Source organism: Zeus faber (genome assembly GCF_960531495.2).
Source record: "Zeus faber genome assembly, chromosome: 6".
In the NCBI taxonomy this organism is placed as follows: domain Eukaryota; kingdom Metazoa; phylum Chordata; class Actinopteri; order Zeiformes; family Zeidae; genus Zeus; species Zeus faber.
Genome location: NC_137201.1, coordinates 6304079 through 6320332, shown reverse-complemented (window position 1 = coordinate 6320332; position 16254 = coordinate 6304079). Strand labels below are relative to the sequence as shown.

The window sequence follows — 16254 nt, the reverse complement described above, 5'->3', positions numbered from 1 at the left end:
ATGGACCATTTCTTTATTTTATTTTTTTTATCAGTAGTTGCTTTGTGGAAGCTGCCATTAAATGCTCTCATTTAAGCCATCGTTGAACATGAAAGTCCATTCTAAAGAGTCAATTTTAGCTTCTGGAGTAGGATTCTCAACTTTTTTTTCCCTCTGAGAACCCCTATTTAAAAGAAACAATACATTTGTTTTTCATGTATTTATTACTGCAATTGGTCAAATTTCCATGACAGCGCTTTTTTGGGCAAATAGTAAAGTACAACATTTAGGATGGGTTTTGGTACTATTAATATATTGAACTAACACGTGGATTTTTGAACCAACATTTGAGGAAACATATCCATCAAATCGCCCCAAGGCCTTGCAACCCCCCAGGGGGGTCCGGCGCCCCAGGTTGAGAATCCTCATTGAAGGAGTGAATCCATGTGAGGGCCAAATATCTGAATATGCTGTCGGGGCTCTGATCTGAATCTGAATCTGAATCTGAAATTCTGTTCGCCAGGTACATTTACATATACAAGGAATTTCTTCTGGTGGGCTTTGGTGTGTTTCACTAGACCAGAAGCATTAAAAAAAATTAAAACTTAGCAGTCCAAAAAAAAATGCAGAATAATAATAATAATAATAATAATAAAAAAATTAAGTCCATTTGAATAAAAAGTCAAATATATACAAATTGCCGAAAAATACAAAATTGAAATAGTCAGATATTTAAGATATACAATTAAGCAAATTAAACGCCGTGCTGCAAAGCGGCCACCAGGTATCGCCAAAAACACACACTCCCGAATCCACGCCACACGGCCGCTGGCGTCACCACCGTCCTGGCGTTTGTCGACGACGTAGCAGGCGCCAGGACGACGAGCGGGGAGCGCAGCTTCCTCCGCCGCCTCCCCCCAAATGCTCGGACCGCCGAACGAATCGGAACAGTCGTTCGGTTTATTTCTTTTTCTTTTTTTTTCCTTTTCTCTTTCTCAGCTCGGGCCGAAGATAAGAAACGCGCGTCTGTGATAAAAAAAAAAAAACAAACCCCAAAAACAATAAATAAAAAAGAATAATAATATATAATCAATCAAAGAAGAGCGTCTCTCCCAGGCGCGTTGGCGCTTAAAAAAAAATAAAAAATATATTACAAAAAATATTTATATATTAAAAAAAAACCGCGCACACGGGCAGAGGAGGCGGCTGACGGTGTTTTTTGGGCTTTATTTTCCCCGCACGCCGACAGCCTCCTGGAAGGCTCATGGAGAGGTCGTCGCCCGTCCACACCGGGGGCAGGTCGATCAGCGGCGTTTCGCGAGAATCCGGATCTATTTCCATTTGGGATTAATTGGCTTTGGGACCGATGGCTCCCAAACATGAGAGCGACCCCGCCGTCAGCACCATCGGAACCACCAGCCTCCTCCCCGGGGACCGCGGTACTGTTTGGGAGAGAATAACCACCGAGCCGAGGGGATGGGTGGACGCCGGGGTCCCCAGGAAGAAGCCTCTGGGCGGGATGGTGTCCAGGTGCTGCGCGACCTCCTGGATGATGCTGCTGCTGCTGCTGCTGCTGATGCTGCAGAGCTCCTCGGCATCCCAGGGTAAGACCATGCCGGGGACACATCCACCTGGTCCTCGACAAGGGGATCGGGTATCAAATAAGTAAATACAAACCGCGCGTCTCTTTTGCGTTGTTTCTATTATTATTTATCTATTTCGAGGCTGTGGTCAGATTTGTATTTGTACGCGAACCCCGCATCAAACACCCTTGCACCAATCCAACCCTTTCTCCCGTTTGTTTGTTCTTTCTTCAGTTTTTCCTTTCTCTTTTTTTTTGTCGGTTGTATAGCTGTAGTATTTTAATATTGTCATCGGACTGTGGTCCATTCGGCTTTTATTTCTCTGCTGTCCCTGCGAGCTTTCAGTTCGAAAGTTGCTCGGACGTCAAACGAGTGTTTACGTTTGCGTTCTTTTTTTATTGTTAAATATAGACACCCAACCCCCCCCCCCCAACACTATTTGATATATTGTGTTTTATTATGGTTCTTATATTCAGAACATACATCATAACATTTACATTATACTCTTTTATAATCGAAACATGAGGTCAAATTGCCCGGATTCATGAAGTAGGATTCCCGCCGCATTCAGTTCTCTGGCGGGCCAGGTTTGGCCCCCGGGCCTGTGGTTTGGAACCCCTGTGATAAAGACTCTACCCGCTCTGTGATAAAGACACTACCTGCTCTGTTATTAAGACACTACCTGCTCTGTTATAAAGACACTACCTGCTCTGTTATAAAGACACTACCTGCTCTGTTATAAAGACACTACCTGCTCTGTGATAAAGACACTACCTGCTCTGTTATAAAGACACTACCTGCTCTGTTATAAAGACACTACCTGCTCTGTTATAAAGACACTACCTGCTCTGTGATAAAGACACTACCTGCTCTGTTATAAAGACACTACCTGCTCTGTTATAAAGACACTACCTGCTCTGTGATAAAGACACTACCTGCTCTGTTATAAAGACACTACCTGCTCTGTTATAAAGACACTACCTGCTCTGTTATAAAGACACTACCTGCTCTGTTATAAAGACACTACCTGCTCTGTTATAAAGACACTACCTGCTCTGTTATAAAGACACTACCTGCTCTGTGATAAAGAGCGTTTTGAAGAGCTCTCTGTGGAACGGTCTGTTTGTCGCCGGGAGCTTTCGTTTGGAAAGTTTCGAAGTAACAATTACGCCAAGTTCGCCAAATGAATTGTCAGGAGTTGTTTTAGGTGGCTCCCTGAAACGATGGCGCTCCGAGGGGAGCTTTCCTTTTGAAAGTTGCAAAGACGTTCACAGGGAGGGACGCTTAAGTCCAGCCCGCTAAACGAAGAGCGCGGCGGCGTTCTCTTCTCTGTTACGCCGGTGAACCTCTGCTCCCACGTCCGCGTCAGGTCCGTGGGGGAGATGCACAGGGAGGACGGTTCACAGACGACGCGGACAAATGATTGATGATTTCCAGCCAGCAACAGAAAAAATGAATAAAAAACAGAAGCAGGGATTTTTTTTTTTCTCCCTTTGTTTTTCATTTACACTGCCAGAGAGCGGTTACGGCTCTTGAGGTGCAGAGAACCAAAAAGTAGGATTGGTAGGGCTCTGCGATATTGACAAAACAAAAATAAAAATTATACATATACACACAGATATATATATATATGTGGAGATGATATAACAATATGACGATATATCACGATATTAATATATCACAATATCACCCAGCATCTATCTATCTATCTATCTATCTATCTATCTATCTATCTATCTATCTATCTATCTATCTATCTATCTATCTATCTATCTATCTATCTATCTGTCTGTCTGTCTGTCTGTCTGTCTGTCTGTCTGTCTGTCTGTCTGTCTGTCTGTCTGTCTGTCTGTCTGTCTGTCTGTCTGTCTGTCTGTCTGTCTATCTATCTATCTATCTATCTATCTATCTATCTATCTATCTATCTATCTATCTATCTATCTATCTATCTATCTATCTATCTATCTGTCTGTCTGTCTGTCTGTCCATCTATCTATCTATCTATCTATCTATCTATCTATCTATCTATCTATCTATCTATCTATCTATCTATCTATCTATCTATCTATCTATCTATCTATCTATCTATCTATCTATCTATCTATCTGTCTGTCTGTCTGTCTGTCTGTCTGTCTGTCTATCTATCTATCTGTCTATCTATCTGTCTGTCTATCTGTCTGTCTGTCTATCTGTCTGTCTGTCTATCTATCTATCTATCTATCTATCTATCTATCTATCTATCTATCTATCTATCTATCTATCTATCTATCTATCTATCTATCTATCTATCTATCTGTCTATCTGTCTATCTATCTGTCTATCTATCTGTCTATCTATCTATCTGTCTGTCTATCTATCTATCTATCTATCTATCTATCTATCTATCTATCTATCTATCTATCTATCTATCTATCTATCTATCTATCTATCTATCTATCTACCTGTCTGTCTGTCTGTCCATCTGTCTATCTATCCATCTTCAATTTGGTATCTGGAGAGCTCATCATGTCATCATTAATCTGCCTCCACAGCCTCAACACTGTCCTGCTTCACTCGTTTCCTCCTTTCAAACACATCTAGGGGAAAAAAGAAGAACCTTGTTGTTTTCCCTCAAAGCCGCTGGTGAATGAGGTTTTTATTTATATATTTGTTCTTGTATTTATCCCCCAATGGGTCGATGGGGAACAAACGCATTGATAGACTGTTTTGTCAGGCTCTGCAACTCCTTCTGTTTCGGATTTCTTCTTCCTCTTTCCAAAGTCGTTGGTGCATAGTGAGCTGCGGAGTATGAACTGGCTGAGTGATTAACTGGTTGACTGGCCTGCCGAGTGCTTTCCTTGCTCTTAATTGAGCTGACTGGTTGACTTACGGTTCCTGTTAGTTCGTTGATTTCAGGCTGGCTTGCCTATTGGCTGGATGGCTGGATGGATGGATGGATGGATGGGTGGATGGATGGATGGATGGGTGTATGGCTGGATGGATGGATGGATGGATGGGTGTATGGCTGGATGGATGGATGAATGGATGGGTGTATGGCTGGATGGATGGATGGATGGATGGGTGTATGGCTGGATGGATGGATGGATGGATGGGTGTATGGCTGGATGGATGGATGGATGGGTGTATGGCTGGATGGATGGATGGATGGGTGTATGGCTGGATGGATGGATGGATGGGTGTATGGCTGGATGGATGGATGGATGTGTGTATGGCTGGATGGATGGATGGATGGGTGTATGGTTGGATGGATGGATAGGTGTATGGCTGGATGGATGGATGGATGGGTGTATGGCTGGCTGGATGGATGGATGGATGGGTGTATGGCTGGATGGATGGATGGATGGCTGGATGGCTGGATGGATGGCTGACTGGATGCATGGATGGATGGATGCATGGATGGATGGATGGGTGGATGGGTGGATGGGTGGATGGTTGGATGGATGGCTGACTGGATGCATGGATGGATGGATGCATGGATGGATGGATGGATGGGTGTATGGCTGGATGCATGGCTGACTGGATGCATGGATGGATGGATGCATGGAAGGATGGATGGATGGGTGTATGGCTGGATGGATGGCTGACTGGATGCATGGATGGATGGATGCATGGATGGATGGATGGGTGGATGGGTGGATGGGTGGATGGTTGGATGGATGGCTGACTGGATGCATGGATGGATGGATGCATGGATGGATGGATGGATGGGTGTATGGCTGGATGGATGGCTGACTGGATGCATGGATGGATGGATGCATGGATGGATGGATGGATGGGTGTATGGCTGGATGGATGGCTGACTGGATGCATGGATGGATGGATGCATGGATGGATGGATGGATGGATGGGTGGATGGGTGGATGTTTGGGTGGGTGGGTCCATGGATGGATGACATGCCATTGAGTCAAACCACGTTGAGTGTTTTTTTTTTTGTTTTTTTTTTGTCTTTGCTTCAACATGAGCCTTTGAATTTATAATCAAATATTGTGCTACATATATATTTATTTGGTAATTTCTCTTTGATCATTATTTATCTACCTCCTCCTCTGCCGACCCGCCACGGAGGTCAGAAAAAAGGAAATTCAAGACAAATTGGTTCGAGTCAAAAATATCAATGCACAATCCTCGTCCTAGTGTAGATTGAGAGGGAAGGCTACATCCGGTTCCTTTTCTTTTCTTTTCTCATCATTGAGATAGAAAATAGCTGTTTGTTTGCAACCTCCTCCCTACGTTGTGTTAAAATCCGAGCAGATCGCCCACTCAGCCTCAATATTCTTCTTTACAAGTAAAAGCATTGCATGAGGAGAGACCGTGGCTTCCTGGTTACTCAAGCGTTCAGCCATTTTAAAGCTGCTCGAGAGCAAAATGCCTATTGCATTTCATATTTCTCTCATGTCCATTCATAAACTAAATATATGTTTTCATGGCCACTGGCTGCATGGCCATGGCCCGAATATGTGTGTGTGTGTGTGTGTGTGTGTGTGTGTGTGTGTGTGTGTGTGTGTGTGTGTGTGTGTGCGTGCGTGCGTGCGTGGGTGCATGTGTGCGTGAGATTAAGTGTATGTTTGAGGACCTCTCCTTGCATGCTAGTCTGCGTGTAAAAAAGTATGTAGTTTTTGGTGTGTAACTACAGTATTTGCCCCTATGTGTGTTCTGTGTGTGTGTTTGTGTATCCGTGCATGCATGCGTCTGTGTTTTCTTTAATAGGTCCGTGGAGCTTTTCATCCAATTGCCGCCTTCTACTGGGCCCTGTTACCATGGGAACAGATCTGCAGCTAGCACTTTTCTGACTGTGTCTGCCTGACAATCAGGGATTGAAATAGCATCTGAATAAGTGTCAGGTAAAGTCTGTTGCCTGATAATCAGTGTCAGATAACACACTGTGTTCGGATTAAAGGCTCCTTGACATTTGGTGTCGAACCTTAAATCATTCCGCTTTTGGCCTTGATGGAACTCTAGTCAACCTTGAACTGCTTGGCAATGTATACCACAGGGATGTGAGTAGGTATTCTTTGACAAATACCTGAACATCAGTCATTTGACAAAATTATGAGGATGGCTATCGGTGCCTTCCCTGACATATTTACGGTCAATGACAATAATTAGTCAGAATCAGAGTCCATTTATTTGGCCAAGTACATTGGCATCATCGGAAAGATTGGTGCATCGCTGTATGGACAGTTTGAAAAAATGAAACAAAAATATCGAAATGTACAAAAATAGCCAAATACACAAAGAAAATAAGCAAATGAAAAACATACAAAAATATACATAATATACAAAAAGTGATTCTACTGTATGCACATGATGATTTAAGTTAAAAGACAGTGTCTGGGTCTAAGTGGCAGTAAGGTTGCTCGCACGACCATGTCTATACAATATGAATAAAGATTATCTACTGTACATGGATGAGGGAGAAATACATATGGATACAATAATACAGGCATGGATAACAATGAAGGTATAAGTTATTACTATTTCAGTACTACATTATAACTATGTCTATGTGTTATTAAAGTATTATTACAATATTGCAAATCTCGCACAGTTACTGTATACTAATGTGGATTTTATCACCAAGTTGGAGAGCCATTGATTTGATGGGTGATTTATGTCTAATATCTACTGTTAGCCAGTGAACGATTTACCAAAAAATGATTGCGGTACAGTAGATAAATAGTTCCTGTAATCCTGTAATTTCCCTAATGGGGGAATTAATTTGTTCATTTAGGCTGAATAAGTCTTAACAAGTCTTCATAAGCCATTCAATCAATAACCCTGTTCTTGTGCAGTTAGTTTAATAGTGTGCATGGCAGTTAGATTGACAGTCAATTGGAAACACTGAAGAAGTCCCCCCTGTAAAAAAAAACAAACCTGCTCATTTAACCAAATCCTGAGTGGAGCCGTCGGCCTGGGACCGCTCTCGCTGCTCCCGCCGTCACTTTTTGAAGTTCATTATCTCTGTTTGAAGCAGTTGCTTTACATAAGTCGGGACCGGTGCAGGCATGCGGTAGAGCCAGCTTTAATGAGTGTAGGTAAAGGAGGGGATTTGACGGATCTGGAGCCGGTGCCAAGCTGCGCGGTCCAAGCGGCTTATGAGGTCCAGTCCCCATTACGGTGATGAGAACGACCAGACGGAGAGAGTGAGAGAGAGTGGAAGAAAGACTTTCTGCAAAAGAAAGGGAAAGAAATGTCATATCCAGAAGACAAGACATCACAATAATCCATGCAACGTATCAAAACATAAAAAAAAGAAAACCCACATACTCCACAAAATGCCTTTAATCGGTGAAGTACCAGTGTCGTCCTTCTATTTATTCATATCAGTGGTCAAAAGTATCAATATGTGCAAAATATTATGGGCGTAGTGTAGAGTGCTATGTCGGAAAACAAATTGCTGTAATTAAATCCCGACGTGGGAGTTAAAGCGAACAATTTGCAGTCTAATCTGAAGATAAATGGCAATGGAGGTGGTAGCCCTTCAAAGAGATAACAGTACATAAAAAACAAAGACCTAGGCGAGTATTTTTCTTGGATATTTATTTTTGAGGTCAAACGAGAGAGGCTGATAAAGCCTATAGAATTGAGGGTATAACAAAATAAGTATCTATCTTCTAAAAGTAAAATGCCCCCAACAAATACATACATCCAAATACATGTTTACTGGCAAAATAAAAAATGCATACATTAGAAAGCCATAGTTCCCGGAGAAATGGTCAAATAAAAGTCGCCCTGGGGGGTGATCTTGTCTTGCTAAAAAAATAAAAATAAAATAAAAATCTTTATTTAAGAAGAAACCTTCCTATTACCGAATAGATATCTATTCTTGCTCACTGTGATTTACGGCTCAAGTGTCTTTGAATGAGCAGCTTGTCCACAGAGACCATTTCAGATATTCTCTACTGAATTTCTGAAATAGTACCTTTCTCGTATTTACTATTTATATATTTAGTATACATTATATTATTAGTATATATTTTTAGTATATTAACTTCTACGTTAATATGGGGTGTGGTCTATTGGAGCATTTGATTGATGGAACATGGGGTTGTTGGGAACATTGGACCATGCATTGGAGCGTGGGTGGAGACATAGGGTGGACTCGTCCACTCAGCACCTATTCCTCTTCAAGCCGTGCTGAAAGATGAATGGCTTGAAGGTTTGTTCCATTTCCCTCTAGGTTTTTGGGGAGCTTGTCCCAGGGCTTAGAGTTAGAGGACTTTCCAGAAGCTGCCCCAATGCTGCGCCAATCCTTCTGGCTTCTGGACGTTTTTCGCAGGCCTGCTGGCTTTTAGACCTGCCTACTCCTGCACCTTATAAACAAGATTCAAGAGATTCAAGATTTTTATTTGTCACATACATATACATACTTCCATACATACGTATATGCAGTGAAATGTAATGCAACGCACCCGGTGATAGCACACAATATGTCCTAGGAAAAAATACTAAAATAAAATAAAATAAAAAGTAGAAAATTCCTTTCTAATAGACCGACTAACTGACTCCTTAAACGTAATACAGTAAGTGGAATACTTATAGAATAAGATAAAAAATATATAGAATAAAATACAATAAAAATAAATTGAAATAAAATGGAATAGGTAGAAGGAATATGCCTATGTATATACAGATATGTGCATTTAAAGTGGCATGTGAATTAAAGTGGCATGTGAATGTGAATAGAGTGAGGTAGTGTTTGGGATAATACAGCACAGTATACAACAGTACGGCGCAGCAATACAGCATCACGAACAACCCTGAACAGTGATACAGTATGCGGTACAGTATGCTACATACAGTACAGTAGGTAGTGGAGCCTAGTGCATGGCTCAATTAGGACCCCTGGTGAGGTCAGCGTTGACAGTTCTAATGGCGTGCGGGAAAAAACTCCGTCTCAGTCTCTCTGTTCTCGCTGCGTGACTGCGTGACCTTACCTACTACTGCCATGACTGAAGCTTTTACTGCCAATAAACAATGCCCATATTCAACCCCCCCAAAAATTAATGATACCTTTAATATATGTATATATTACCTTTAATATATATATATTTATATATTTATATATATAATATATTTCCAAGAAACGTATAGGGTTCCGCAATTTCCCACTAGTGACGATAACCCCTTAGTCTGTTTAAAAGACCCCAATGAGAATGCAAAGGTTTTAATCATCCCAATTACGCTCTGGGATGATGGGAACAGATTCGATTTGGAGAGCGAGGTCCTGCTTTCTCTCCAACATTGACCACATTTTCCACTTCACAGACTTCGCGCGAAACCCGTCACATCAATGCAAGTTCTCTCTGTTTTTCCCTTTGCAGACGTTGTTTGGTGAATTCCATCACCGCATGAGCGCCAAGCTTCCGTTTTTAATTCCTCATGCTTCTTATATGCTTCTCATGTAAAGCGGAGGCTGTTGGAAGCGATCCCTCCGGAAGCAGAAATGACAGCTAACAGATGTGAAGGGCTGCCTTCGCTACAACCTTCTCTATCTGATATCGGCTTCGAAAAAAGAAAAAAAAAAACACTCGGCTTTCGCACTCAAAGATCTCCACTTCATTGGGTTTGAAACCCCCCCACACCCCCGTAAAAGAACAACGAGAATCGGAAAGGCGGCTTCCCACCGTGGTGTAGTAAGCCACGTGACGTGACCGATATTCCAAAAAGCCACTACTCATTCTCACGTTCCTGTTATTTTTCGTATTTACTCTCAAGGCTTGACTCAGGAAAAAACACAAAAGCTGAAAACCCCAGGTATATTCCACTGTTTAAGAAGAGCCCACTTGGGTCATGGTGGCTCAGCGGTTTAGCGCTTTTTCCTCACAGCAACAAGATCCTGGGTTTGAACCCGACTGGAGCCTTTCTGGGTTCAGTCTGCACATTCTCCCCATGTTGCCCCCACTCTAAAACAGTGTTTTCCAACCTTTATCCTGCCACAGCACAACACTATCCTGTTAACTACTAAAAGCATCTTTTAAATGACTCGGGAGCTGAGAGTGTGAGACTCCTGTGTGAATCTTACTAAGTCCGAGTCCAAGGCAAGAAAGGTCTAGGCATTTGGCATAATTCATATTCAATGTGACTGACTTACACTTTGCATTCCACCAAAATAAATAATTTTGACAGAATTATCTGATTCCTCTAAGAATTCCGTTCACAACCCAGAGCCAAACCGAGTCTTCTGACTCACGTTCATTGTTCAGGAAGTCCTCCCTCGCTCAAAGTGTGAATCGAACGAACGAAGAGTCTGAGAAAATCGAACGACCCTTCACTCTCTCATGAGTGAATCGTCAAGAGCCGAATCTCAAAAAAAGGGTCAAACCTTTCATCGCTGCTAATAGTTCTCACTGTCAGCGTGAAACTTGAGCTTCTTTCTGATAAACACAGTGCTGGTATCCTGTCTGGAACTGATGAATTCCACAAATAAGTGCAGTCTTGCAATATTGATCTTGCAACACAAGAGCCTTTTTCCATTATTTATGTATCTTCCATTATTTTCACCACATCCCGTCACACACTCCTGCCGATGACCATGACCAAGGCATTGGCACTATTACCAGAACTTAAATGCAGGGAACAAATTTCCCCACATAAATAATAATGTAAATAAATAAAATAAAATAAAATTAAAATAAAACAAGTTTGTAGTTCCACAAAAGTTCAACAAATCCCGAGAGAAGAGGCGTTTGCTGGAGTAAGAAATAATCAACGTCAACTGCGGATAGAGATTGACGTTGATTGGCTAATGATTGGAACTGGAAAAATCTGGATGGGCCTGAATTTTTTTAAGCTTAGATACAACACGATAATAACTAATCCACCACTGCATAACCCTCATTACTAGGGTAGCTACAAACACAAATTGAACAACAAATATGTTACGAATCAGAACTATCTCTCTGTCTTCTGGGCTTTGAGTTGAAAAGGTTGATTATGTCATCATAATCCAAAGTGTCAGTTAGTTCTCTTTCAGAAGACAAAAGTGTCAAGTTGTTCAGTCAACCTAGATGATCTCAGGCGCGTCTGGATGCGGGTTGTTGTGGAGAAAAGTCCCTCAACATTGCAGGATGTTAGAGGGAGGGTATGATGGCCCTGAACAGACTTTTCATATTGGGAAAAATGTCCGCAGGGCAGCTATCCAGTACTTCCATTAGTGTGGGGAAGTTCTCCTGATCCTTCGCCTGATCCATTTTCCATCTGATGTGTTGGGTAAACACAGTCTGTTCAGCGTCAGTGATTTCAATCACATACAAATCGCATGGACCCTTTAAAAAGTATTTCATGCTAAAAGTGGCAGATCCAGGTATGAAAGAGGCTGATGCTCTCATGATTCCATAAGTGTCCTCTTTTTTTTAATTTTTTTTTTATCTGTTCTGTCAGCATGCTAGGCATAAACAGAGTATTTGTATACCATTGCATCTAGGACAGAGTTAGTGTGCAAGTGGAGTTCAACTTCTCAACCTGCAATGCAACTCTTTATTAAGTCTATTAATCATTAAGAACTGCTGCAATAACTCTGTCCTGTGGACGACCTGTAGGATGACGAGCACAGTTTTTTGGTTATAGAGAACCACCACCAACCCCACTCTTTGGAGAACTTTTTATCATGTTTGGGTCTATAAACAACTGATCACGAGAATCACCACGGGTGAGACAATCAAACACAGAACCAAACAACATTTACATGGAAAGATAAACATTGTACGACAGCATGTATTGAAGTTAATCAGGTGCTGGAAAACTGGAACAACAATTGGGCATGTGGCCTCTTCCTGTCATAGTTATGGCAGCAAATGAGGGAGGAAAGGAGAGGAATGCAACCAGGAGGGTGCATTCCTCATTGCCCTGACTTAGGAAGACTCAAGTATTAAATGATGGAGTTATGTCAGTGATAAAAGTAGCCCATATTTCATTAAATGAATCAACCATGTTTTTGGATATTGCCAATAGTTTTTCCATTGAGATGTTTTCTATTAACAAATGTAACTATTGGGATGGGGTGAGATTATCTCTGTTTTTCCAATTGAATAATATTATTTTCTTGGCAATTGTTAAGGCGATCAAAATGGGTTGGTGGTTTTTAAGTGGTGGGTCAACTGAGGAGAGGTCACTGAGGAGACATAGTCGGGGAGACTTGAATGCTGCAACCCAGAAGGGTTGATCGCTTCTTGCTGATGTTGGTCCAGAATGCTAGGATAGGTGGCCCGAGCCAGAAGGCATGAAAGAAGTCATCTCTGGTATGAAGGGAACAGTGAGAGCAAATGTCTTCATCCACAAAACCCATTTTGAACATTTTGTGTTCCATGATATGAGCTCTGTGCAGAATCTTTTATTGGATGAATTGTATTTTTGGAGTTGTGGGTCATAGAAAAGGTGTTGTTTGAAATACGCTTCCACAGATTCCCATTCCATTGTAGGTAAAGATAAAGTGTCATCTGCTTTGAACAAAAGTTTGTATATTCTGGAAGAGGTATTTTTTAAATTACCGCGATGAGTAACATGAGTAACAACAATCATCTGAGGTGGTTGTATGATGTTCTTCGTCAATTTGATTGTAATTTTTAGAGACTGCTGTAGTTGAAGGAATTGAAGGAAGCCGTGGCCACCGATATTATACCTTTGGGTAAAGATTGGGAAGTAAATAAGCAAATTGTTTTCAAAAATGTGTTCCAGATGAGTAATTCCTTGTCTTTTCCCACACCTGAAGACTATTGGTCTGTTTTTAACCAGAAAATCTGGGTTGTGCCAGATTGGCGTGAATTTGTTTGGAGATAGAGTATGACCACTGAGCTTGAGGAATCTCCACCAGGCTGACAGTTGTTGCGATGAATGGGTTTTTAAAACAATTATGTTTCCTTATTGATTCAGTAAGGAATGGGAGATCAGATATAAATAGCTCCTGACATTCTTTTTGTTCAGTGTCTTGCCATCCATGGCCCAGTTGTTGGTCTGGTTGTAAACATTTAATTACATATTGAAGATGATTTGCTAGATAGTAATATCTGAAGTTTGGGGCTGCTAGGCCTCCACAGTCTTTGTTTTCCTGTGGTGTTGTTAGTTTAATTCTCGGTTTCTTGTATTTCCAATAAAATTGATTGACTATTGAGTCGAGAGTATTAAACCAATGTACTGTTGGTTGCACTGGGGTCATTGAAAATATATAGTTTATTTTTGTTAGTATATTCATTTTCACTGCTGCTATCCTACAAATTAGTGAGATGGGTAGGTTGTTCCATTGAATGAGGTCTTCTTCTATGTATTTGAGCAATTGGAGAAAAGTTAAGGGTTAACAAACCTGACAGATTGGTGGAGATATCAATACCAAGTATCTAATATTGCCGTAGTGATGGTTAAGGGAAGTTTGTGGGTTACAGCATTGCAGTCCCCCTCCCACTGAGGGGAAAGACCGTAGTTTTAGCCCAAATTATTAAATAGTCTAAGATAGCCGAGAATTTAGATATAAGATTGAACACCTCCGGTAGGGATGATATTGGGTTCCGTACATACAACAAGGTATCGTCTGCATACAAACTGATTATGTGAACAGAGTTTCCTGTTTGTATGCCAACGATATTACTGTTTTGATGGATGGCCGTCGCGAGGGGTTTAAAGAAGATGGCAAATAGTAAAGGGGAGTAGAGTGCAAAGTTGTAGAGTGAACCACTGTGAAGTGTAACCATTGGTGATGACAGAAGCAGATGGGGAGTTGTATAGGGTTCTCATCCATTGAATGAGTGACTCTCCAAAGCCAAATTTCTTGAGGGTTGAAAAGAGATATGTCCAATTAACTCTGTCAGCCTGTAAGCCTGTTTGGTCTGGGGGAATTATTAATGGAATTACTTTTTCAATTCTGTTTGTTTGTGTTTAACTAATAATCTTTAGCTCGAAATTAATAAGGCTTATGGGTCTATAACTGGAGGTGAGGGTTGGGTCCTTATTGGGTTTGAGCAAAACTGAAATGGGAGCGGTATTCATGTGTGGTGGCATGGTGGAGGTTGACTTAATCGCTGTAACCATTCTGATGGTAATGGGGATATAAGTGGCCAGAAGTGTTTATAGAATTCCACTGGGTAGCCATCTGATCCGGGTGATTTATTGTTGGGCAAAGAGAAGAGAGCTTTCCTGAGTCCTTCTAGAGCAAGTGATTGATCTAAAGTGGCAGCCTGCTCTGTCGAAAGTTTATGGAGGTCAGTATTATCCAGGAATGAGTGAATGTTTGATACTGTATATTATATTTATTATCCGAGTGATATAGCTTATTAAAAAAGTCTCTAAAGATGTTATTGATATCTTGTGGGTTATCCTACACTGTGGATCTTTGATAAATGTAATAAGTGTTTTTTCTCGATTGTGTTTCAATTGATTAGCAAGAAATGTACCTGATTTGTCATTGAATTCAAAATAATTTGCTCTTGTTCGTTGCATGAGGAATTGAGTCTTAAGTTGAGATGTAATTGTCGGGATCTCATTTCGGGGTAGTGAATAATATGTATATTCTCTATTATGTGGATTATTTGATTGCCAACAATTGCCAAGAGCAAGATCACTCGTACATTGTTTTTTAGTGTCTGACGAATGCCAGGATTTGTGATTATTTCTGATTTGAGAACGCTCTAAACAATAAAATAATTGAGTCTGAGAATTCTAAGCGTTTTGAAAATATATTGTGAAGGAAATTTTGGTCTCCTCATTTGGGCCATAAATATTAGCTATGGTTAATTTGATGTTACGTAAGATTCTGTTACTCATTATGTAAAGCCCTTCTGGATCTGATATTGTGGTTTTATTTTGATATGGGATACTTGTATTGATCGAAGCACGTTTTTTTTTTAGTTGTATGATGCAGAAAACATCTGATTAACCCATTTTGCCTTGAGTTTGAGGTCCTCGGATGCAGTGAGATGAGTTTCTTGGATTAGACAGAAGCTGGGGTTCATCCTGGTGAGGTGGCTTAAGATTTTGCTATGTTTAGCAGGTGAGCCCAAGCCTCTCACATTCCAACTAACAAACTTAATGGGTGTCATTTAAGTTAGTTAGGGGGTGATGGCACAGTGCATCCAATGCAATAGCTATACTGTGCCCATGCTTTCCCCAAGATATGTCTTGAGTTTTTCTCCTTTACATTCCTTTTTATTGTCCTAGTATTGCAGAAAGTTTGTAAGGACAAACACAAACAAATGACAACTAGACAAAGATAAACATCGAACATTGCAGAGTTAGACATACATAGAGTGAGAGGTGGAATAGAGTGAGCGTGATGGGGGAAGTAGGGAGGGAGGGATTAGGGCGGTGAGATGATGAGAGAAGTAGAGAGGGGGGATTAGGAAGGTGAGATGATGAGAGTGAGTAATATTTTAAATCCTGACATAGATGGCTTGCTAATTTCTACATCTCGCAGTATATAATTTCCAGAATTACCAAAATACATACTTAATTATCAGAATAACCAGGATGTGGAGGAGGAGTCTCGGAATAACAGACCGTCTATATATAGTTTATCAACAACCAGCGATACATGTTTACTCTTCTGCCGGTTCTCCTTCAGGATGGAGTACAGCACCTTCCGTCGGTCGTTGATTTTCTAGGGGAATTGATCGTTCATACTCAGCATGGTTCCTTTCAGCTCCCATCCTTTGCTGTTAACCAGCTCCTGTGCTTGAAGTGTTCAAACTTGGCAATGATGGAGTGG

The 16254-nt window shown here is 41.1% G+C and overlaps 1 protein-coding gene across 1 annotated transcript in view; it reads left to right on the top strand.

The window, feature by feature from the left end:
• Window positions 1-1345: 1345 nt before the first annotated feature.
• kiaa1549la (KIAA1549-like a) overlaps window positions 1346-16254 on the top strand; it is a gene marked incomplete at both ends in the record, with an annotated part of 103735 nt that continues 88826 nt past the window's right edge. The window contains 1 exon segment of the mRNA XM_080002361.1: window positions 1346-1633. Within this exon segment, the coding sequence (XP_079858487.1) occupies window positions 1346-1633 (288 nt within the window).